This window comes from Thamnophis elegans, chromosome 7, assembly GCF_009769535.1.
Source record: "Thamnophis elegans isolate rThaEle1 chromosome 7, rThaEle1.pri, whole genome shotgun sequence".
Classification (NCBI taxonomy): domain Eukaryota; kingdom Metazoa; phylum Chordata; class Lepidosauria; order Squamata; family Colubridae; genus Thamnophis; species Thamnophis elegans.
Window position 1 is genome coordinate 64,622,004 of NC_045547.1, and position 19,519 is coordinate 64,641,522.

Sequence of the window (19,519 nt, forward strand, 5' to 3'; positions counted from 1 at the left end):
AGCAGCCAATCCTCCCCTGTGTCTGTGAAGGCAGGCAGCTCTCCATTTGGTCAGTCACCTCCCCCAATGCCTCAGGGGCCTGGGATGGCATCATCCTCAGCCCCTGGCATCTCCAAACATGCCAAGGGAGACATGCCATCCCTGTCGGATGGTCCCGGATGTTCCTCCTCCTCCTCCTCCAAACCGGGTTCCAATCGGGTCATGATAGATGAACTTAAGCTTAGAAGAGCATTGGGAAATTAAAAAAAAAATGTAGCCCTGACCCCTCATTTCTAATAAAGCTCTATAAAAAGGCTGCTGCCTCAGTGTAAATTTATTTATGAAAGTAATGTCACATTGGTTGGATACATCGATGTTGTTTTCATGGACCAAGTAGAAATGGTTGACTGGTGGCTTATTACGAGATCTCTCTGCAAAGTCCCAGTCTATCTTAGGACCACAGGACTCCTTGTGATCTCCCATCCAAGAACTAATGAAATCTGGATCTGCTTAGCTTTTCAGGCTCAAACCTAGGATAGGCAAGATAATCTGGCACACCTAGCTATTACTAATGGACTATTCAAAGAATTGAAATATATTTTATTATACAGTAATCCAGTATATTGCCGTAGTTAGATCAATATAACATAATTAACATACCTAGATATTTACTATGAATTTTTTAGTTGATTGTGATATTTTGAGATGTATGGTATATTAAAATATTTAATTATATAAATTAAGTTCAAATGTTAATTTAAATTGGATTTAATCCAAGACCTATAATAAAAGATATTTCTGTTATCATTTCCTGAAAGTTTAGTTGCACTTAACATACCATATATTGTTTGAGAATCCTGGGTTCTAGAAGGCAAGATCTCACATCATTGTTTTGCCTCAATAACTATATAAAAACTCAATTAAGTATGCAAGGCTCTAATCCTCTTCTGAGCCAAGCATCAGTATAGCTCAGAGCTTGTCTGTCCACTATCTTGGACAGTTTTAATATTCACAAGTGATTGTGCAGGTGTAACTGCTTTGTCTTTTTGTTAAGGTATTTGGCTGAACTCTGTGGCATAGGAACAACTGCTGTGGGAGCTGGTGGAGGCACCATTGCTTCTTTTCCAACTGTGAGTACATGCGCTTGTTTCTGTTTCTAAGTCACAGAAAAAAAGTGTACATTTTTATGTACAGCTTTGTTGGAATAAATAGTTGCTCTCAACATGCTTAGAGGCTATGCATTTTAAATGATTTGATATGATATCTATACTATTCAACCTGTAACTTTTGTATTCATCAATGTTTGTAATAATATAACTGAGCAAAAAAATATTGTGTACTTCCCCACCTGTTGAGAGCCTGAATATGTAACTAAAATATGTAATTTTTTTTTCAGTTGAGACTCATTTGCCTGGCTTTATCCAAAAAATCAACACGCTAAAGTTACTGTTCACAGCTGCTCCCTTCCTCAAGTGAGCCTGAATATGTAACTACTACAACAGGCTCACTTGAGGAAAGGAGCAGCTGTGAACAGTAACTTTAGCCTGTTGATTTTTTGGATAAAGCCAGGCAAATGAGTCTCAACTGAAAAAAAATGTGAGTTTTATGCTTTTTACACAAACTGGTTTGTATGTATTTCAGGGAGTTAAACTTCTTTCATATCTCTACCAAGAGACTCTTAATAACTGCAGCAGTGAGCATTATCCAGTTCTCCTGTCCCTACTGAAAACAAGCTGTGAACCGTACACGAGGTAGGAGCCATGCATTGTCACAGTGATCTGGCAAAATGATGGAATGGATTTCTTAGAGAACCCAGATTTTCCCAGTTACTGTAACTGAATCGTTTTAGTAATCCTATGTGATATCATCTTAATCTTACATAAAAACAGCCATTCTAGAATATCTTTTTTTAAAAGGTTGTCCAATGTTTTCTGCTTTAGGTTTATCCATGACTGGGTATATAGTGGTGTATTCAGAGATGTGTATGGTGAATTCATGATTCAGGTGAATGAAGATTATCTTGGCTTTAGAGGTAAGCTTTCTTTGAAATATTTTGTTAGAGTTATATCCCCCGTTTTGTTCAGGAACTCAGGGCAGCACAAATAAGGCTCCCTCCACATATTTTCTCCAACATAATAGTTATTTCTGTAAGATATGTTGTCTCCATGTTTGGAATACTGTTTGTCTTGCCCCCCCACCCTTCTGAATTGTGAGCCGCCCTGAGTCCCCCCTGGGAAAAGGGCGGCATACAAATAAAGGAAACTAAAACTAAACTAAACTGAGAGAGAAATGGAACTAATGAGTGAAAAGTATTTGCAACACAAATGCCATTCAAAGGAAGTTGCCTAGGTTGTGAAGAACAAATGGATAATATTTGGGTTCTCACTGGATTTTATTGCTTTAAAACCATGCCAAAATGATATACAGGTGAAACTCAAAAAATCAGAATATCATGCAAAAGTTCATTTATTTCAGTAATGCAACTTAAAAGGTGAAACTAATATATGAGATAGACTCATTACATGCCAAGCAAGATAGTTCAAGCCGTGATTTGTCATAATTGTGATTATGGCTTACAGCTCATGAAAATCCCAAATCCACAATCTCAGAAAATTAGAATATTGTGAAAAGGTGCAATATTCTAGGCTCAAAGTGTCCCGCTCTAATCAGCTAATTAAGCCATAACACCTGCAAAGGGTTCCTGAGCATTTTAAATGGTCTCTCGGTCTGGTTCAGTAGGAATCACAATCATGGGAAAGACTGCTGACCTGACAGTTGTCCAGGAAACCATCATTGATGCCCTCAAAAGGTAATTGCAAAAGAAGTTGGATGTTTCCAAAGTGCTGTATCAAAGCACATTAATAGAAAGTTATGTGGAAGGGAAAAGTGTGGAAGAAAAAGATGCACAAGCAGTAGGGATGACCGCAGCCTGGAGAGGATTGTCAGGAAAAGGCCATTCAAAAGTGTGGGTACTTCCACAGGACTGAGGCTGGAGTCAGTGCATCAAGAGCCACCACACACAGACGGATCCTGGACATGGGCTTCAAATGTCATATTACTCTTGTCAAGCCGCTCCTGAACAACAAACAACATCAGAAGCGTCTTACCTGGGCTAAAGAAAAACAGACCTTGCTCAATGGTCCTAAGTTCTCTTTTCAGATGAGAGCAACTTTTGCATCTCATTTGGAAACCAAGGACCCAGAGTATGGAGGAAGAATGGAGAGGCAACACTGCAAGATGCTTGAAGTCCAGTGTGAAGTTTCCACAGTCTGTGTTGATTTGGGGAGCCATGGTGTATGTCCACTCTGCTTCATTAGGTCCAGGGTCAATGCAGCTGTCTACCAAGAGATTTTGGAACACTTCATGCTTCCTTCTGCAGACGAGCTTTATGGGGATGCTGACTTCATTTTCCAGCAGGACTTGGCACCTGCCCACACTGCCAAAAGCACCAAAACCTGGTTCAATGACCATGGGATTACTGTGTTTGATTGGCCAGCAAACTCACCTGACCTGACCTCTCTTGCCAAGAGAAAGATGAGAGACATGAGACCGAACAATGCAGAAGAGCTGAAGGCCTCTATTGAAGCATTCTGGTCTTCCATAACACCTCAGCAGTGCCACAGGCTGATAGCTTCTATGCCACGTCGCATTGAGGCAGTAATTGCTGCAAAAAGGGCCCAAACCAAGTACTGAGTACATATGCATGCTTATACTTTTCAGAGGTCCGATATTGTTCTATGTACAATCCTTGTTTTATTGATTGCATGTAATATTCTAATTTTCTGAGATGGTGGATTTGGGGTAATCATCACAATTATGACAAATCACGGCTTGAACTATTTTGTTTTGCATGTAATGAGTCTATCTCATATATTAGTTTCACCTTTTAAGTTGCATTACTGAAATAAATGAACTTTTGCATGATATTCACCTGTATTTCAGAACTCTTTTGATATATTGTACTTCTTTATACTTAGACAAACATTACTGGACCCATGGATATGTTTTGATTTCTAAAGAAGTAGAAGATTGTGTTCCTGTGTTCTTGAAACATATTGCTAATGATGTCTATATTTGTGGAAAAACTATAAACTTACTGAAACTGTGTTGTCCCAGGGTAAGTATTAGAAGTTAATTTATTATTTTGTTTAGTATATTTGAAACATTAACTCTAGGGCTATTTATATAATTTTAGTATAATCGCAGTCGCAATCCTTGTTAGGTGCCAACTATCATCATCTTGATAATTCAGATTGCATTCCCATAAAGCAGATTTCTCCCATTCACCCCAATTTCTTTCCTTCTTTATTTATACCACTTTCCTTTGCGTGATTAATCATGTTTAACATAGGTGAAGGTTCTGGCTGTTTTTTTTTTTTTTGCAATATTATTTATTCCCATGTGTATAAGAAGGAGGTTATAATTGGCATTGGATTTGATAAGTCTTCTAAGTTGTTCTCTCTTTTCCTTTATCTTTGCTGCTGATGGCTTAGGTACTTTAGACCAGTGTTTCTCAACCTTGGCAACTTGAAGATGTCTGGACTTCAACTCCCAGAATTCCCCAGCCAGCATTCGCTGGCTGGGGAATTCTGGGACTTGAAGTCCAGACATCTTCAAGTTGCCAAGGTTGAGAAACACTGCTTTAGACTGTTACAATAAGGAATTGCCAGCTTGCATGGCTCTCCTTACAAGGTCCAGTTGAATCCGCCAAGTTAGGCAATTTTAAGACTTTTGGACTTCAACTCCCAGAATTCCTCAGGAATTCTGCTCTGTGTTTCAGAGATTTCATACCCTGTCCCCTTTTGTGCCATGATTTCCATGAAATCCTAGAGTTAATTTTATTTGCAAGTTCCTAAAAACTATTTTTTATAATGAGTGGTCAGAATATCTTCTACATAGCTTGCTTTAAATTATTTCTTTACCTCCATAGTAGAAATGCTTAAAAGTCTATGGTTACAGGAGGAATAAAGCCCATCAGATTCAGAAAGTATAGGATTGTGGCTTTTAAACAATGTAGGTGGCTAGTGAAAAGCAAAAGGTGTATAATTTAAAAACAAAGTTGGTTTTAATCTTTCTATTTTTGCAGCACTACATATGCTGGTCTGATATTCCTGTTCCTCGGATTTCTGTAACTTTCTCCCTTGATGAGTTAAAAGAGATTGAGAAAGATTGTGCCGTCTATGTAGCTCGAATGGAAAGAATTGCTCGCTATAGTACCATCAGCAAAGAAGAAAAGGTAAATATATTTAACAGAATAATTTCAGAATGGAAATGATTCCATTCCATTGTCCAGGATCTAGACAAAATATAGGCAAGATTTTGGTTTCTGTGTGATAAATTTTGAATTTCAAATTTTCTAATTTATTTAATGTATGTCTCCTTTTATGATATAACATTTGGAAATTACAGTAAATCACGTGGATTTTCTCCTAGGTTTTGCGCATGGAAATTGAGAAACAGGAGTTAATTGCTCATGCTCGAAAAACAGCTAGCAAAGCTCTCAAAGCCATTACTGGTAATTTATACTTGTATTTGCAATCTGGTTGAGTTTCTTTATGTTTTTTTCTGATAAAAATGCATTTTAACTTTATTTTTAGATCAACAGATATCAGATAAAATGGCACTGGATGTAAAAAAACGTGAACAATTTCAGAAGTTGAAAGAACAATTTGTAAAAGATCAAGAGGTATGTTTTTATTCATCTGAAATGTACATTTTCACTAGCCTCCCCCCCTCCCTCTCCATTTAAGGTGTTGGAAAATTATTCTGAAAATCTTTCTGAATATCTTGATAGCGTCAACGTACTCTGAAACAAGATGAAATTGATGATGATTTTAGTTATGCTCGGGAACTCCGAGAGAGGGAGAAGAGACTGAAAGCTTTAGAAGAAGATTTAGAGAAAAGGGCAAGGTAAGCAAATCATAGAGTCAACGTCCAAGTCAGCATGCCGTTCAAAGTGGCCATAACGCACTGTTTCGGAGTTGCCACACATGCGTAGGGGGAGGGGGATGCATGGGGCCACAGGTGGGTGGTGGGTGGTGGGACTCACGCTGGGAGAGGAGCCAGGAAGGCAAGCCAGCTGCGGTCAGTTCAGAAGCCATCCAGGCCTGAAGAGTGCTTCCTGGAGCCATCTAGAGAGCAACCGGACTCGAAGTGTGTTTGTTGGAGCCAGGGCAAAAAAGTACTTGTTGGAGCTGGCCAGGAAGCAACCAGGAACCAGGGGGGAGGAGCATGCCGAGTCCATATAGCCAGCTGGCTAGCAGAAGCCAGTAATGCTGGCTAGAAACCCTTTTATTGTTCACCATGTGTCAAGTTGAGACTCCATAAAGAGATCCGTTCTGCTCACAGTGTGGCCTCTTCTTTTGCTGGCTTGGTTTGGAAGCATCACACATAGTATTTCATGTTCAGATTTTTCAGTGATCAAGAGCAGATTTAGTTTAGCATTGAGAAGAATGTTTATTTTTTATGCTAATACTAAAAGTCTCTTAAATCATGAATGCATAGCTTAAAAAGAGACGGCCTGCTGCTCATTAAGTGGAAAAGAAGCAGTTGCTTTCATGAGTTGGTCGAGAGAAGCTGCATTCCTGTTCCAATCTGTTCTGAAACACTTTATCCAAATCACATCTGGAGCATTGCATGCTCCTACTGTGTTTCGCCGAAAATACGACAGGGTCTTATTTTCTTTTTACTTACAAAATACATTCTTGGGCTTATTATAGGGGAGGGCTTATTGTTTTGGGGTTGCCAGGCGGCTGCTCCCTTGCGAACTGGCTCCTGAAAAGCCGGGCACAGCCTCAGGGGCAAAGCAGCAGAGCTCCATTCACTGACCTAGGGGGTGGGCTTATATTTTTGCACATGCAAAAAATGTGGCAAGGCTTTAGTTTCAGGACCGGTTGTATTTTCGGGGAAACACGATAGTATGCCATATTTTTGTCTGTGGAGTTATCAAACGTAGTGAATCTAATTTGATTAGCCAATCTAATGGATCATGCACCACTAATCGGAGTAAACAATTAAAAGAATACTAAACTTCCCACAAGCTGACACAAAAGTACCAACTGAAGTGTACTTATAGTAGAGAGCTGTGATAGATTGACATTAATATTGCCCTTTGATTGTGTAGGAAACAGTATTGTGCCTTCTGAAGACACAGCAACACATGGCATTTATGTTTTTTATTCTGTTAATTCGCTTATAGATTTTTGGAGGTAATTATTTTGTAAGTTTTGAACACTATAATTACATTACAGGTAACTTCATTAAATTGAATTCCATGAACATCTATCTTGCTCACTGATTTTGACCGTTTAGGCGGAATCTACTTTGGAAGTAATGCAATTTGTATTAATCAATTTTGTTAGTTTTGCTCTGCTTTAATAGAATCTTTGATCTAAGATACCATTGGGTTTTTTTTCCTTTCCATTTAGACAAGAGTTAATTGACCATTATACTAAGCTGTCTGAAGATGCAGCTCGTAGAGAAAAAAAAGCTTTATGGAGAATCCAGAGGCATAAACTGGAAACAGCCCGTCTCAATTTCCTGTTAAAAGATCAAAAACATATTGAGGTACTGATACTTTTCTTTCTTTTTTTAAAACCACATTAAACCTACTTACTACAAACATTTAATATTTCTATTTTATGTTTAGGATATGCTTGAAAAGCTTCCTGGTGGAAAGTACAGGAAAAAGGTAAATATAATTCCAGAAGACCAAAGTCAACAGGTTATGCTGGCTGCAGGCCAAGGGAAAGATGCTGAGCTTCAGGTTTGTACTTCTTACACATATGGCTTGGGGCCAGAGTTTAAAATCTAGTAAAATGCCTAGTAAAAAGAGACATTTTATCATAGACTGGTACTTGACAAAAGTCATTTTTACAACTACAAAAAGAATCATTTAGCTCTGTATTATTTAAAAAAACCATAACTTTTCCTGTTCAAAAGTAGAAAAATGGGATCAGTATTTTCAATATTTCAATATTACAAAAGTTAAGATTAGTTTGGTACAGAAAACATAATGCTTTCAGAGTGTACTTTATTATACCGGTACATATTGCAATGTACCCATTTCAATGCTTTGCTCCACCGCTAATGAGTAATACTGTGTTTAAAAATAAATATAGGGAATTATCTTACTTCAGAGCATTTCTCCTTTTAGCCATGTTTATTCTATTCAGATTTGAAGTAGCTGTCCTGATTGTTGTTTTAAGTTGCAGTCCCATGCACTGGGACTTTCTTCATACATGTAGCCTACCATTAAATTGGTTATTGGTTTAAAGATGAATATGCCCTTTGATTAGTGCTTATATGTTTGTGGTAACCCAGATGATTTCCATGGTATATGAAACACTGTTGAGCCCTTTGAGAAATATAGTGAAGGCAATAAGATGAGCTAGTAAATAAAATTGTATATAAGTAATTCCAGAAACTTCAAGTGAAAGAAAATAATTGAATATAAGTCAGCTGTGCAATTGAATTACATATATATTGTAATTATTTTCAATTTTTGCACTTAAGGTAACTTCTTTAGAATCTGATCAACAAAAGATTATGGAAATGGGAAAAGATACAAAACCTGAACTGACAAATTACATTTCAAATGATCAGTCATTGGAATTAACACAGCCCCTAAATGTGCAGCCTACAGACTGCTCCGAATTGGAAGAAGCAGAAGTTGCTTCTCAAACTTCCTGCAGTGATCAGATGGCAACACTTTCAAAGGGTGTGTCTGAACTTGGTCTGAATTTTGAAGATTTTTTGCCAAAACCTCAGGAAGAAATATTCCAAACAACCCAACAAACAAACCTGTTGGAGGAAGCTTTGGAAAGTATCAATTCAGATCTGTCTTTAAGTGATCAAAGAAAGAAAAGTAATTCTCTGCCAAAAGAGGCTGTCGGAGGAGAAACAGTCTTCCATGCTTCTCTGGATAATGAATATGACTTTAACACTGTTCTCAGGCCTTCGGTTTCGGAAAGCCACATTCAGGTGGGTGAAAATGTTTTTAATGTTGAAAGCAGGAGACCTCGGTGGAACATTCATGGCCACATATCTGATGCGAGTATTAAAATAGGAGGCTACGTTGCTCATACTGAACTTTCCCAACCACATTTAAATCCACATGGGCATTCTTCAGATGCACACATCAAGGTTGGAGAATATGCTTCTGAAGAACGGACTTACCGACCTCGCTGGAACATCCATGGGCATGTTTCCATAGCTCATATTCCTGTTGGAGGATATGCCTCTGAGGTAGAGCGCTCGAGACCCAGGTGGAATATTCATGGTCATGCTTCAGATGCTAATATAAAGATCGGTGAATATGTGCCAAAGGTAGAAGCCGTGAGAACTCGATGGAACACTCAGAGGAACATTTTAGATACCAACATCTGTACTGGGGAAAATGTTTCCGAAAGTCTGTCTTCTCGACCTCGGTGGAATGTCCATGGCCATGCCTCTGAGTCCCACTTTAAAGTTGGAGAGCTGGTTTCGGATTCTGAGAGTTCAAAGCCTCGATGGAGCGCCTTTGGACATGCATCCCAGTCCAGTATTCAGCTGGGGGAAATGACTCCTTCAACTGACAGTGATCCAATACCTCATCTTAAAGCAGGTTTTGGTCCTGCATCAAGTTGTACAGTACAGACATTTCTATACAATGGGAAACTCTCTGATGGGAAAGGAGAAGAACAAGAAACAAGACCACCTGACAATGGGTTGGCTAACTTGGATAAAACGCAAGAAGAAAGCTCCGGGGAAGAAGCACAGGGTGAGTGACATACCAATACCAATATGCAATGATATAGCTACTAAAGAAATCTGTTAAATTCAGAGAGGTCAAATAGCTGAATGGAAATCATCTGAGTTTTCTAAGCACAGCCCTCATCCCACTTGTTGCTCTTTAATATGGTGGGCTACAATCCCCAATACTTTTTCTAATTGAAGGGAGCAGTCAGGAGGTCATGTTTGGGGAAGCTATGTAGCAAAATTAAAGATTTGTCAGGTACATTAAAATAATTAAAACTGGACTAAATTAATACTTGAACAAATCTTAAGAATGTCCCCCCTTATATAAAAATAAATGGAAAATGAATGGCATTTAGTAGCTGAAAGCTGTTTATGCAACTAAAAACAAGAGGCTACAGGTTATAAAACAACTTTAAAATGTTAAAATATTAAAATCCAATATTATTAAGAACTACACTAAAACTGAACTAAGAGATATGATTCCAAAAATATATTATCCTGATGTTTCTTCTCTGTGGTTATTGGGGGAGGTAAATAATATATACAGTATGGCTAAAACATAAAATATTTATATGAAATATAAATACTTAATACAAAGAGGACATTCAATTTATATATATGAACCTTATGTATTTCTTCTGTTCCCCCACATAATATTTCTTTTTTCATATAGTGGTCATCCGAGATATTGAAGATCTTCAGACTTTCCTGGTGAGAAGAATAAGTTTATGAATCCCATCTTTTTGTACTATTTCAAAATGCAAAGGATCGTTTACTTTCCAATAACCATTTCGCCAGAGGCTTTCAAGGCTAAGCCAGCAAGGAAAAAATTAGAGAATAGTAGTATTCTGATATTGCTGCTTTGGCTATTGCTTCTTAGCATGCTTTGCTTCACTCAGCTGATTTTGCTTAGGAATGCCAGAATCAATGTGTAGCTATGGAGTCTGCTGTCTCCATAAGGAGCAGTTGACCAACAGAAAGAAAGAGAGGCGAGGATATTAATTATCTTCCACTGATCCTTAGCATTAAAATAGGATTTTCTTTTTTTTTCTTTCTTTTCTAACTAACTAGCTAGGGAGTTAGCAATTTTAAGGAATGATTCAGAGACCATGTGATGATATTAATGCTAATATATTTAATTGAAATTAATTGTTGGTTTATATGGGAACAAACTAACTTTTTTGCACTATGGAAACTGGAGAAATTTCTGTTGTTGTTCCATTATATTTTTATGTCAATTTGAATATTTTAGAATTTAGAAAAATGAATGAGACTACATAAATGTACCAATTGAAGAAACATTATAATACCAACATTTCTTTTTCATCAGGTAGAAGAACCTGAAAAATCAACCTCATTGTGTGTTGTGACTCAGCAAACGTCTGTCTCTGAGGTCATCATGTCTGAAAACCAGGAAGGAGGAAGCACCAGTGTTGCTATATGGAAGAAAGAAGATGATTACCTGCAAGCCTTATCTAATCAATATTGCCTGGAAAAATATCAGGATCAATATGAATTTATGTGTGAGTAGTCTCAATGCAAGATGCATTAAGACAGTGAAACTGCTTGATATGATACAACTTTTCAAAGAAGATAATTCTGAGTGTTGCTAACCTATAACTCAGTAGCTCAAGGGTGAGGAGTTTATGATCTTTAGATAATGGATATCCAAACATTTTGGCTTGTCTGATCTGCATTGAGTGAAGAGTGAATTTGTCTTGGGCCACATATAAAATATATAATATAGTATCGCTAAAAAAATCACATAATGGTGTTAAACGTTTACAATCTTGTGGGGCCGCATAACTAGCTGTTCAGGACTGCATGCTGCCCGTGGCTTGGTCACATTTGCTGTAGATGTTCTACATCAATGACCACTAACTTTGTTAAGCCTAGGGAGAGTGAATTTTTTAAATCTTTTTTGAAATTCTAATTTGATTTAATTCTAAAGGCTGTGAGAAAAGAGAGGCTCAGTAATAAGTCAAGGTTTAATATGCTTCTTTTTTCATTGAATGGTCACTATAGTAGGTAAAACTTTGGTGCATGATCTGTAAGTATTTTAGGGCCTACCAAAATGTACAACTCTCTTAATCTCTGATTAAGATTGTGCAGAGCTGAATGTTATGAGAAATGTACCTATTATGGATGTTTTCCTGGAAGTTAATTATCCACTCTGGAAGCTCCATGTAATGCTCCAAACATAGTCCACCCCAAATGTCATCTGGAACATTTTAACTTGCTTCTAATTTAGGTTTAACTTCTGGGGATGATCCAGAAGAGAAATTTTCAATCCTTGAAAATTTGATTTGGAGAATCCCTGCCCAACTGTTGTTATGTTTCTGTGTACCTTTTTTCTTCCCATGATTAATAATCTAATTTACTGTAAATTTTCTACTCTTTGGCATTTGTGATTCCATTCAGTTTTCAATTTTTTGAACAACATTTTATAAATACTTCCATTACTTTATGGTTGTTATCTATATACTAAGATGGTAAGTGCAAACTACAGATTGTTGCATATTGATTGTTCGATTTATTGTATTTTACCTTTCGGTAATCTTTAAAAATAATAATGTTTTGCCTTACAAATTTTGGTTTTATCTGTAATGCAGCCGAGCTTCCAGTTTCCCATCTCTTACATCACATGATCCCCAGATCCTACACTTTCCCTGTGGATCCCTCAGTACAATCAGCAACAGATGAAACAGCTGTACAACTAAGTGAGCTCTTATCACTTCCTGTGCTGATGAAACGGTCAATCACTACCCCCTTAGTTTCTCAGTAAGTAGTGTTGGAACTATTAAGTCAATATGTAAGAGTACTTTGTTGTTCTGTTCACATTGTTTTGTTAAGGACAAACAAATTATCATCTCCCCCTCCTTTTATTGAGTCAATTGTATAGACAATTTAGTGATTATTGTAGAAACAATGTATATCATATCATATACAGCATATTTTTCGGAATATAAGATGCACCTTTTTCCCTCAAAAAAAGAGGCTGAAAATCTGGGTGCGTCATATATACTGAATACAGCATTTTTTTGCCTCCCAAAACCCTGCCCCCTTCACCAAAATGGCCATGCATAGCCTTTAGGAGGCTTTCAGAGTGCTCCTGGGTGCTGGGGAGGGCAGAAATGAGCACAAAATGGGCCATTTTGCTCATTTTGGGGGGCACCCCCCAGGAGCACTCTACAAGCTTCATAAAGGCTATGCATGCCCTTTTTAAATAAAAAAATGGGCCACTTTTTGCAAAAAATGGGCTGTTTTTTGCTCATTTGGGGGGGCAACCCCCCAGGAGCACTCTAAAAACTTCCTAAAGGCTATTCATGCCCTTTTTTTGGGGGGAAAAAAAACAGGCCCGTTTCCGTGAAAAACGGGCTGTTTTGGGGAGGTCTGCAGAGTGCAAACCCTTTTTTTTTAAATTTGCCTCTTCAAATTCTTTGTGCGTCTTATACTCTGGTGCAACTTATACTCTGAAAAATACGGTGATAACTTGTATTAGATCTATAAATGTCATAGCATATTTCCTCTTCAGTCTTTTCTTCATCAGGCCAAAGGAATTACATGCAAATATGATGAAGAGTTAGACTGAAAAACAAGGCGTCTTTGAAAGGAATTTTTTATTTTCAACACACATGGTACATCCTTACTTGAAAAGCAACCAAACGATGTTGAACTAATAAGATCTTTTGTAGAAACTAACCATTAATTTCGTATAGAGGATTAAAAGGGTCATTATCTTTAATATATTTCACAGCTTGATTTATGATTTAGTTCATTTTATCTTAGTCTAGCTGGTTTTGTTTCTTCCCTTTTATAATTAGCAGAGAATTTTAATTCTACATTTTAAAATTTGGATCACCTATTTTTTTTCTAGTGTTTCCCTTGTGAACAAAGCCATTGTGGATTATTATTTTGTGGAATTGAATGTTGAGAAACATTTTGAAGCATTGAGGCATTTTTTGTTAATGGAAGATGGAGAATTTGCTCAATCACTCAGTGATTTGCTTTTTGAAAAGGTATTGAATTATATCTATTTGCCAAGATTAATCTGATGATAGTTCAGAAAATTTCCATTTCATTATTGTGTTTCCAATGTGGTAAAGAGCAAACAGCCAGTCTAGGAACTGTGCATTATAGGAAACTCTGGCATAAGGAGATTTTCTGGTAATAAACAGCATGCTTAACTTCTGCTTACATCCTGCTCAATGAATTCTCAGCTTCTAATATGCTATTTTCTCATTCAAGCTGGGATCAGGACAGACACCTGGTGAACTTCTGAATCCATTAGTCCTCAATTCCATCTTGAATAAGGCACTTCAGTACAGTCTTCATGGTGACAGTCACTTGGCTTCTAACCTCTCTTTCGCATTGAAATACCTCCCAGACATGTTCAAACCCAATGCGCCTGATGCCCTAGCCTGCTTGGACCTACGATACAAGGTGAGATGCCCATGGAACTTTTCGACTTGTATTCTAAAGCAGTGGCAACCTGTTCCACTGGGCCACACCATGCCAGAAACCGGACCACAGAAACAAGTGAATCCTTATCTCTGGATGCAGGCAGCATAGAAAACCATGCCCTCACCGGTGTGTGGAAACACTTCTCTCCACGGAACCAGCCCCTGGTGCCCAAAAGGTTGGGGGCCGCTGTTCTAAAGCCATGGTTGATTTATTAGAATAATTTATTCTGAATATTTTCTGATACTATTTATAAATGCATATGTGTGTTATTTTTAAGTTTCTATCTCAAAAGGTTGCAAAATATAGATTCGTGTGCAGTGACAATTGTTTTCTTTTTCTTTTAGGTGGACTGGCCCTTAAATATTGTAATTACTGAAAACTGTATGAATAAATATAACAAGATATTCTCCTTCCTGCTACAGCTGAAACATATGGTATGGACTCTTAAAGATGTCTGGTTCCACTTAAAGCGAACTGGTAAGACTGATTTGCGTACTTCTGCCAAATATTTCTTTTTTTCCATTGAAGCATTTTTGCATGCATTCTATTGATCATGTAATATTTTATTCAACATTATTACATTTTAGCAGTGATTCATTAACCTTAAATTATATGTATTCTTTTTTCTTTTAGATTTGGGTTTAAAATACGGTTTTTCATTTTTAAATAAATAAATAACCCTGTGATTGAATGATTACATTTGTAATATTTGTTTTTCAGCATTAGTAAAACATGCATCAAACTCAGTCCAGTTTCGACAATTGCAGCTTTATAAGCATGAAATGCAGCATTTTGTTAAAGTTATTCAAGGTTATATTGCCAATCAGATTTTACATGTCACTTGGTGCGAATTTGGGAATAAATTGTCTTCTGTGGGGAATTTGGAAGAAATTTACAGAACACATGCAGAATATCTCAACAAAGCAATCTTTCGGTAAGGAAGCTGTATAACTTGTCTGCTTATGTTGATCAATAGTGTTTCATATAAGTAAAAGTTTGGATGAACATGGATTTCCATTATACTTACTGACTTGGTTTGGGTTTACTTCTACTATAATGTAGCAGAACAGATGCATTGTGCATTGATGGACCACAGAAAGTATTTGCTTGCATTGCATTGCAGGAATGAAGAGAATATTTTACAGTACTTCAAGTAGCAGAAATAATTCCTTTAAGATTGTTTAAAAGTCAGTCTGTGTATGTTGTCGAGAGCAATCTGGACTGTGGCCACACTAGTACAGAATCACTTGTGGCTTCTCTTGGAAGTTTTATACATTTGTACTTTGTTTGAACCCTAGGGCCTGTTAGATAATTGATTATAATAATTTATATCCTTTTAAGATAATAGGTCTCCCAAAATGGCTTATAGTAAATGACAAATAAAATCAAATAAATATAGTTAGGATCCTTTGCACAAGTGGTTTCTTTCCCCAATCCTCTTTGTAATTGCTTCCTTACAGTAATTATGACTCTTTGCAGAGCAGGGAAGAGTCAAGATTAGGGCAGTCCAGGGTCACAAAAGAATTCACACAGGTTTGACTGCAAGTATAGTTTATTAAGAAAGGTTATAGCAGAACCTTTCTGGAAATCACCCAGGCCTTCTCTGGTTCACAAAAGCAAAGTTATTTTCCAGATGTTGAAGATATTTACAAAATGTAAATCAAGGGTATCAAACTCACGTCGTCACATTGTTGTCATGAGATGTATCGTGATTTTTCCCTTCGCTAAAATGGGGGTGGCCATGGCCAGCGTGTGACGCATCTGGGCCACAGGCCGCAAGTTTGACACTCCTGATGTAAATCAATTACACTCTTACTATTTTTTATTTGTTAAAAACTTGGAGATTTTCATGAACAAAAGGTTAGTATCTAATGGGGTTAGTATACTATTTTACATGATTCAATGATAAATACTCTGTGAATCAATCAATTTTAATTCTGAATATGGTAAATAATAAATATATACAAAAGCTGCTTTTGGGCGCTCTAATTTTTAAAAGTGGGAAAGAGTTCTGAGAACAAGATGTTTTAGAAGCAAGGAGCCAGTTTGACTTTCTTTTTAATATTTTATTTGTTTCCAGCCTTAATGTATGTTTTTATAACTGTTGAGGCATCTATTAAATCTATTACAAAGTTAGAGGGCATTGCATTGCTGCCTGTCAGTTAATTTTACATTGATATATATTTAAAATATATCTTTGCTTTTTTTCTTGACAGGGGATTATTGACGGAAAAGGCAGCCCCTGTGATGAATATAATTCACAGCATCTTTAGCCTCATTTTAAAGTTCCGTAGCCAGTTAATCTCTCAGTCATGGAATTTTGATAGCAGCAAACATGTGGCTGTTCACCCTAACTTTGGATTAATGCAGCAGTCCTATAACACATTCAAATATTACTCTCATTTTCTGTTCAATGGTAAGACTTGCCATGTAATTTTTTTTCTAATGTTAATCTGAAAATCAAAATGAAACTCAAACACGGCATATTTGACTAATCTTTTTAAAGATTACATTTAAAATGAAGACTGATTAATTTATCAGTTTCCTTAGAGCAAACTTTCAAGGGAAATAACAACATAGTCTCTATTTTAAGGTGCAGAAGAAAAATCACTTTCACTTCATTTCATATTAAATTCAAGCATCACTTAGTATCAAGATGGTGAAACCTCTGTGAAGTCAGGTGCCGCCTGACAACAACACACTTTCTCTTTCCACAGTCCTCTTTGTAATTGTTTGGTTCCTTACGATAAATATGCAGCTGGTTCACCCTGCCCTCATCCCTAAATTAAGGGTCATATTTTCCATTGCATGCGTTTTTTTCCTTCAGGCCTATTTTCACCCCCTAATCTTGAGCTGAATTTCATTCCCCTTTTTATTCAGAATTTAAGTCCCACTGTTTACAGCTGTTATAAGGAAAGCCAGCTGATTATTGCTATGCTCACCAATGTACTTGACAGCATCCCTCTTTATGCAGGATATCTAAAACACTCTTAGCGGGGCAGGATGCTGGACAAGATTCTCTGCAGCTAAATGAAACTGCTGGGAGAAATAATGAAAGTTTAGGATTTGATATGCATCATCCAATTGATGCTCATTATTGCAAGGATTCATTCCAAGGCCACTTTGCTTTTTCCATTAAGAACATTTGGAAGAGACCCGGTAATATTTCTCTTGCCATAAGACATTTCTGTGAAGATGCAGATTCAATTGATCGATTGACTTTTCTAAGTTTTCCCTCTTTTCCTGCAGTAGTAACAAAGCTTATCAACAGAGGATACCAGCCTCACCTGGAAGATTTCTTACTACGAATTAACTTCAACAACTATTACAAGGATAACTAAGCCTTTACAATAGACTAACTGCTCTGTGCATTATAAGAAGCCCAGGCCATTTGAAAGCCGCTGACCTCAGAAGCTTTGAAGAGTTTCCACTGAAAATAGTGACAGAGTAGAATGGTTCCATTGATACAGATGCAAGATGCTCCATTTTCCTCACAGCATGGCACCAGTTCATACTGTCTTCTCACGGAAGCATGTTTCCCATGTTGGTGTGATATATCAAAGCGTGCATAAATGTAAATTTGTTAATGTGTAAATTCTTCCTTTAGCATTGTAAAAGCTTCTCATGTAAATGTGTAATAAAAAGCAAAGCATAAATTTATTATTTTGTAATCAATATGCAGATGTTCAGAGTAAAAAGAAAAAAGAAAACTTCCTGATAATTACTTTGTAGATAATTATTCTTTGTGGATAGATTTAATATGTACACAATCCAGAATATGTTTGTTTAATTATGCTGGAATGGCCTATGATTATAGATGCTGTGAAAAATTTTTTATAGTTCTAATTAATCATTTTCAAATATAGCTCCCACACTCCTCACATTTCCCTCAGTGTTCTTATTGTATCCTTTATTACTTTTTAATTAGCATCAAGACACACCAGAAGACATCCAGGGTCACTGGGATTTGGGCAAGCATATACATTTTACTATTTATTGCTGTGCAATGGGAAGGAGGGAGGAAATGTGAGGGAGAGAAGAGATGGCAGAGGTGCTGAATGCAAAAGTGTGTTATATTGCTTTAGTCCTTGACAAGTTACTAGCATATTACCAAAGCTTTTAAGTTTACCTTATTCCATTACACTTTGTAGGCACAAGTATGTAGCTTATGTGTTGCATTCAGATTCTTTGCAAGCTTGCTTTTTGCTTATAATGCAATTCTGTATGCGTTAATGGGCACCAAGAAGGTAGAAATACTTGTTTAAGTAGTGTAAAGGTTCTTTGCTTTCCAAAGACAAATTCCGTCCTTTTCCAAAAATTGTTGCACTAGTTGGGATGTGTTATTTCACGGTAATTGCTCCTTTTCTAGTTGCTTTCAAGATCCAGGCAGGACTCTCACTAGGATATGCTGCTCACCATAGTTTGTGGCCATGGCAGTTGACCTAAAGTCCTTTTATCTACTTATAATAGCTACCAATCTCCAGACACAGCCGCTGGTTCCCTAGTTTGCCTATCACCTTTCCTCCTATATTGTGTCCTATACCTCCATCTTAGCATTTGCTTTGTAAGCCAAGGACCTGGGTGAGGTGAGGCTGCTACTGGATTACACATCCTTGAAAAACCTAGCGGTGCAACTAATCACAGTTGCATCACCATCTTGGATGCTTATGAGTAAATATGAATGTAAAAGGGAACTGGAGCTGGGATGGATTTCTGTCTAAATGCAGCTGTTTTTTCAAAGAGTGGACGGCAATCCCACCATTAGTCCTTCGCAAGCATATCTTTAAGTCAAAGATAGTTCCTAGGACAACACTAAAAACAAAAATCTGGGATCAACTTACTACAGCACCTTCCAAAAACAAGAAATTAGTTGTACATAACAATTTCAAAAATTCATTTCCTAATTTTCTTATCCAAAAAAATAGACATTTGCTATAAACATCATCAGAGTCATTTATTTTCAATTAATATAGCTCATGGTGACAGCTTGCAGATTTTATGCATGATAATAAAAATCATAACACTCATTTAAAATATTTAAATCATTGTAACAACATTCACATGGTGTATTTTTATTGCCTTGCCAAAGAAACCCAGAGCCAATAAAATTGCTTAATTTTATTCGTATCTGTCTTGTTTTATTTAAACAAGTACCCTGTTTCCCAAAAATAAGACCTCCCCGGATAATAAGCCCACTCGGGCTTTTGAGCGCATGTGCTAAAATGAGCCCTCCCTGAAAATATTGCAACACAGCAGCAGCCATGAGGTGACCACTCTCGCCGCCACCTGCACTTCAAAAATAATAAGACTTCCCTGAAAATAAGGCCAAGCACTTACT

General features: G+C 37.0%; 1 protein-coding gene across 3 annotated transcripts in view; it reads left to right on the forward strand.

The window, feature by feature from the left end:
* TUBGCP6 (tubulin gamma complex associated protein 6) overlaps positions 1-19,302 on the forward strand; it is a 28,003-nt gene extending 8,701 nt beyond the window's left edge. For 2 of the 3 annotated variants that reach the window (XM_032221170.1, XM_032221171.1), the window contains 20 exons: positions 1,034-1,109; positions 1,621-1,730; positions 1,920-2,011; positions 3,957-4,096; positions 5,066-5,215; positions 5,413-5,494; positions 5,577-5,665; positions 5,774-5,889; positions 7,407-7,545; positions 7,628-7,744; positions 8,494-9,739; positions 10,391-10,428; positions 11,048-11,240; positions 12,330-12,498; positions 13,595-13,736; positions 13,966-14,160; positions 14,526-14,658; positions 14,902-15,115; positions 16,398-16,597; positions 17,431-19,302. In XM_032221170.1, the coding sequence (XP_032077061.1) occupies positions 1,034-1,109; positions 1,621-1,730; positions 1,920-2,011; positions 3,957-4,096; positions 5,066-5,215; positions 5,413-5,494; positions 5,577-5,665; positions 5,774-5,889; positions 7,407-7,545; positions 7,628-7,744; positions 8,494-9,739; positions 10,391-10,428; positions 11,048-11,240; positions 12,330-12,498; positions 13,595-13,736; positions 13,966-14,160; positions 14,526-14,658; positions 14,902-15,115; positions 16,398-16,597; positions 17,431-17,522 (3,733 nt within the window). In that variant the 3' untranslated portion in view covers positions 17,523-19,302. The other variant, XM_032221172.1, reaches the window with a different exon arrangement.
* Positions 19,303-19,519: the final 217 nt, after the last annotated feature.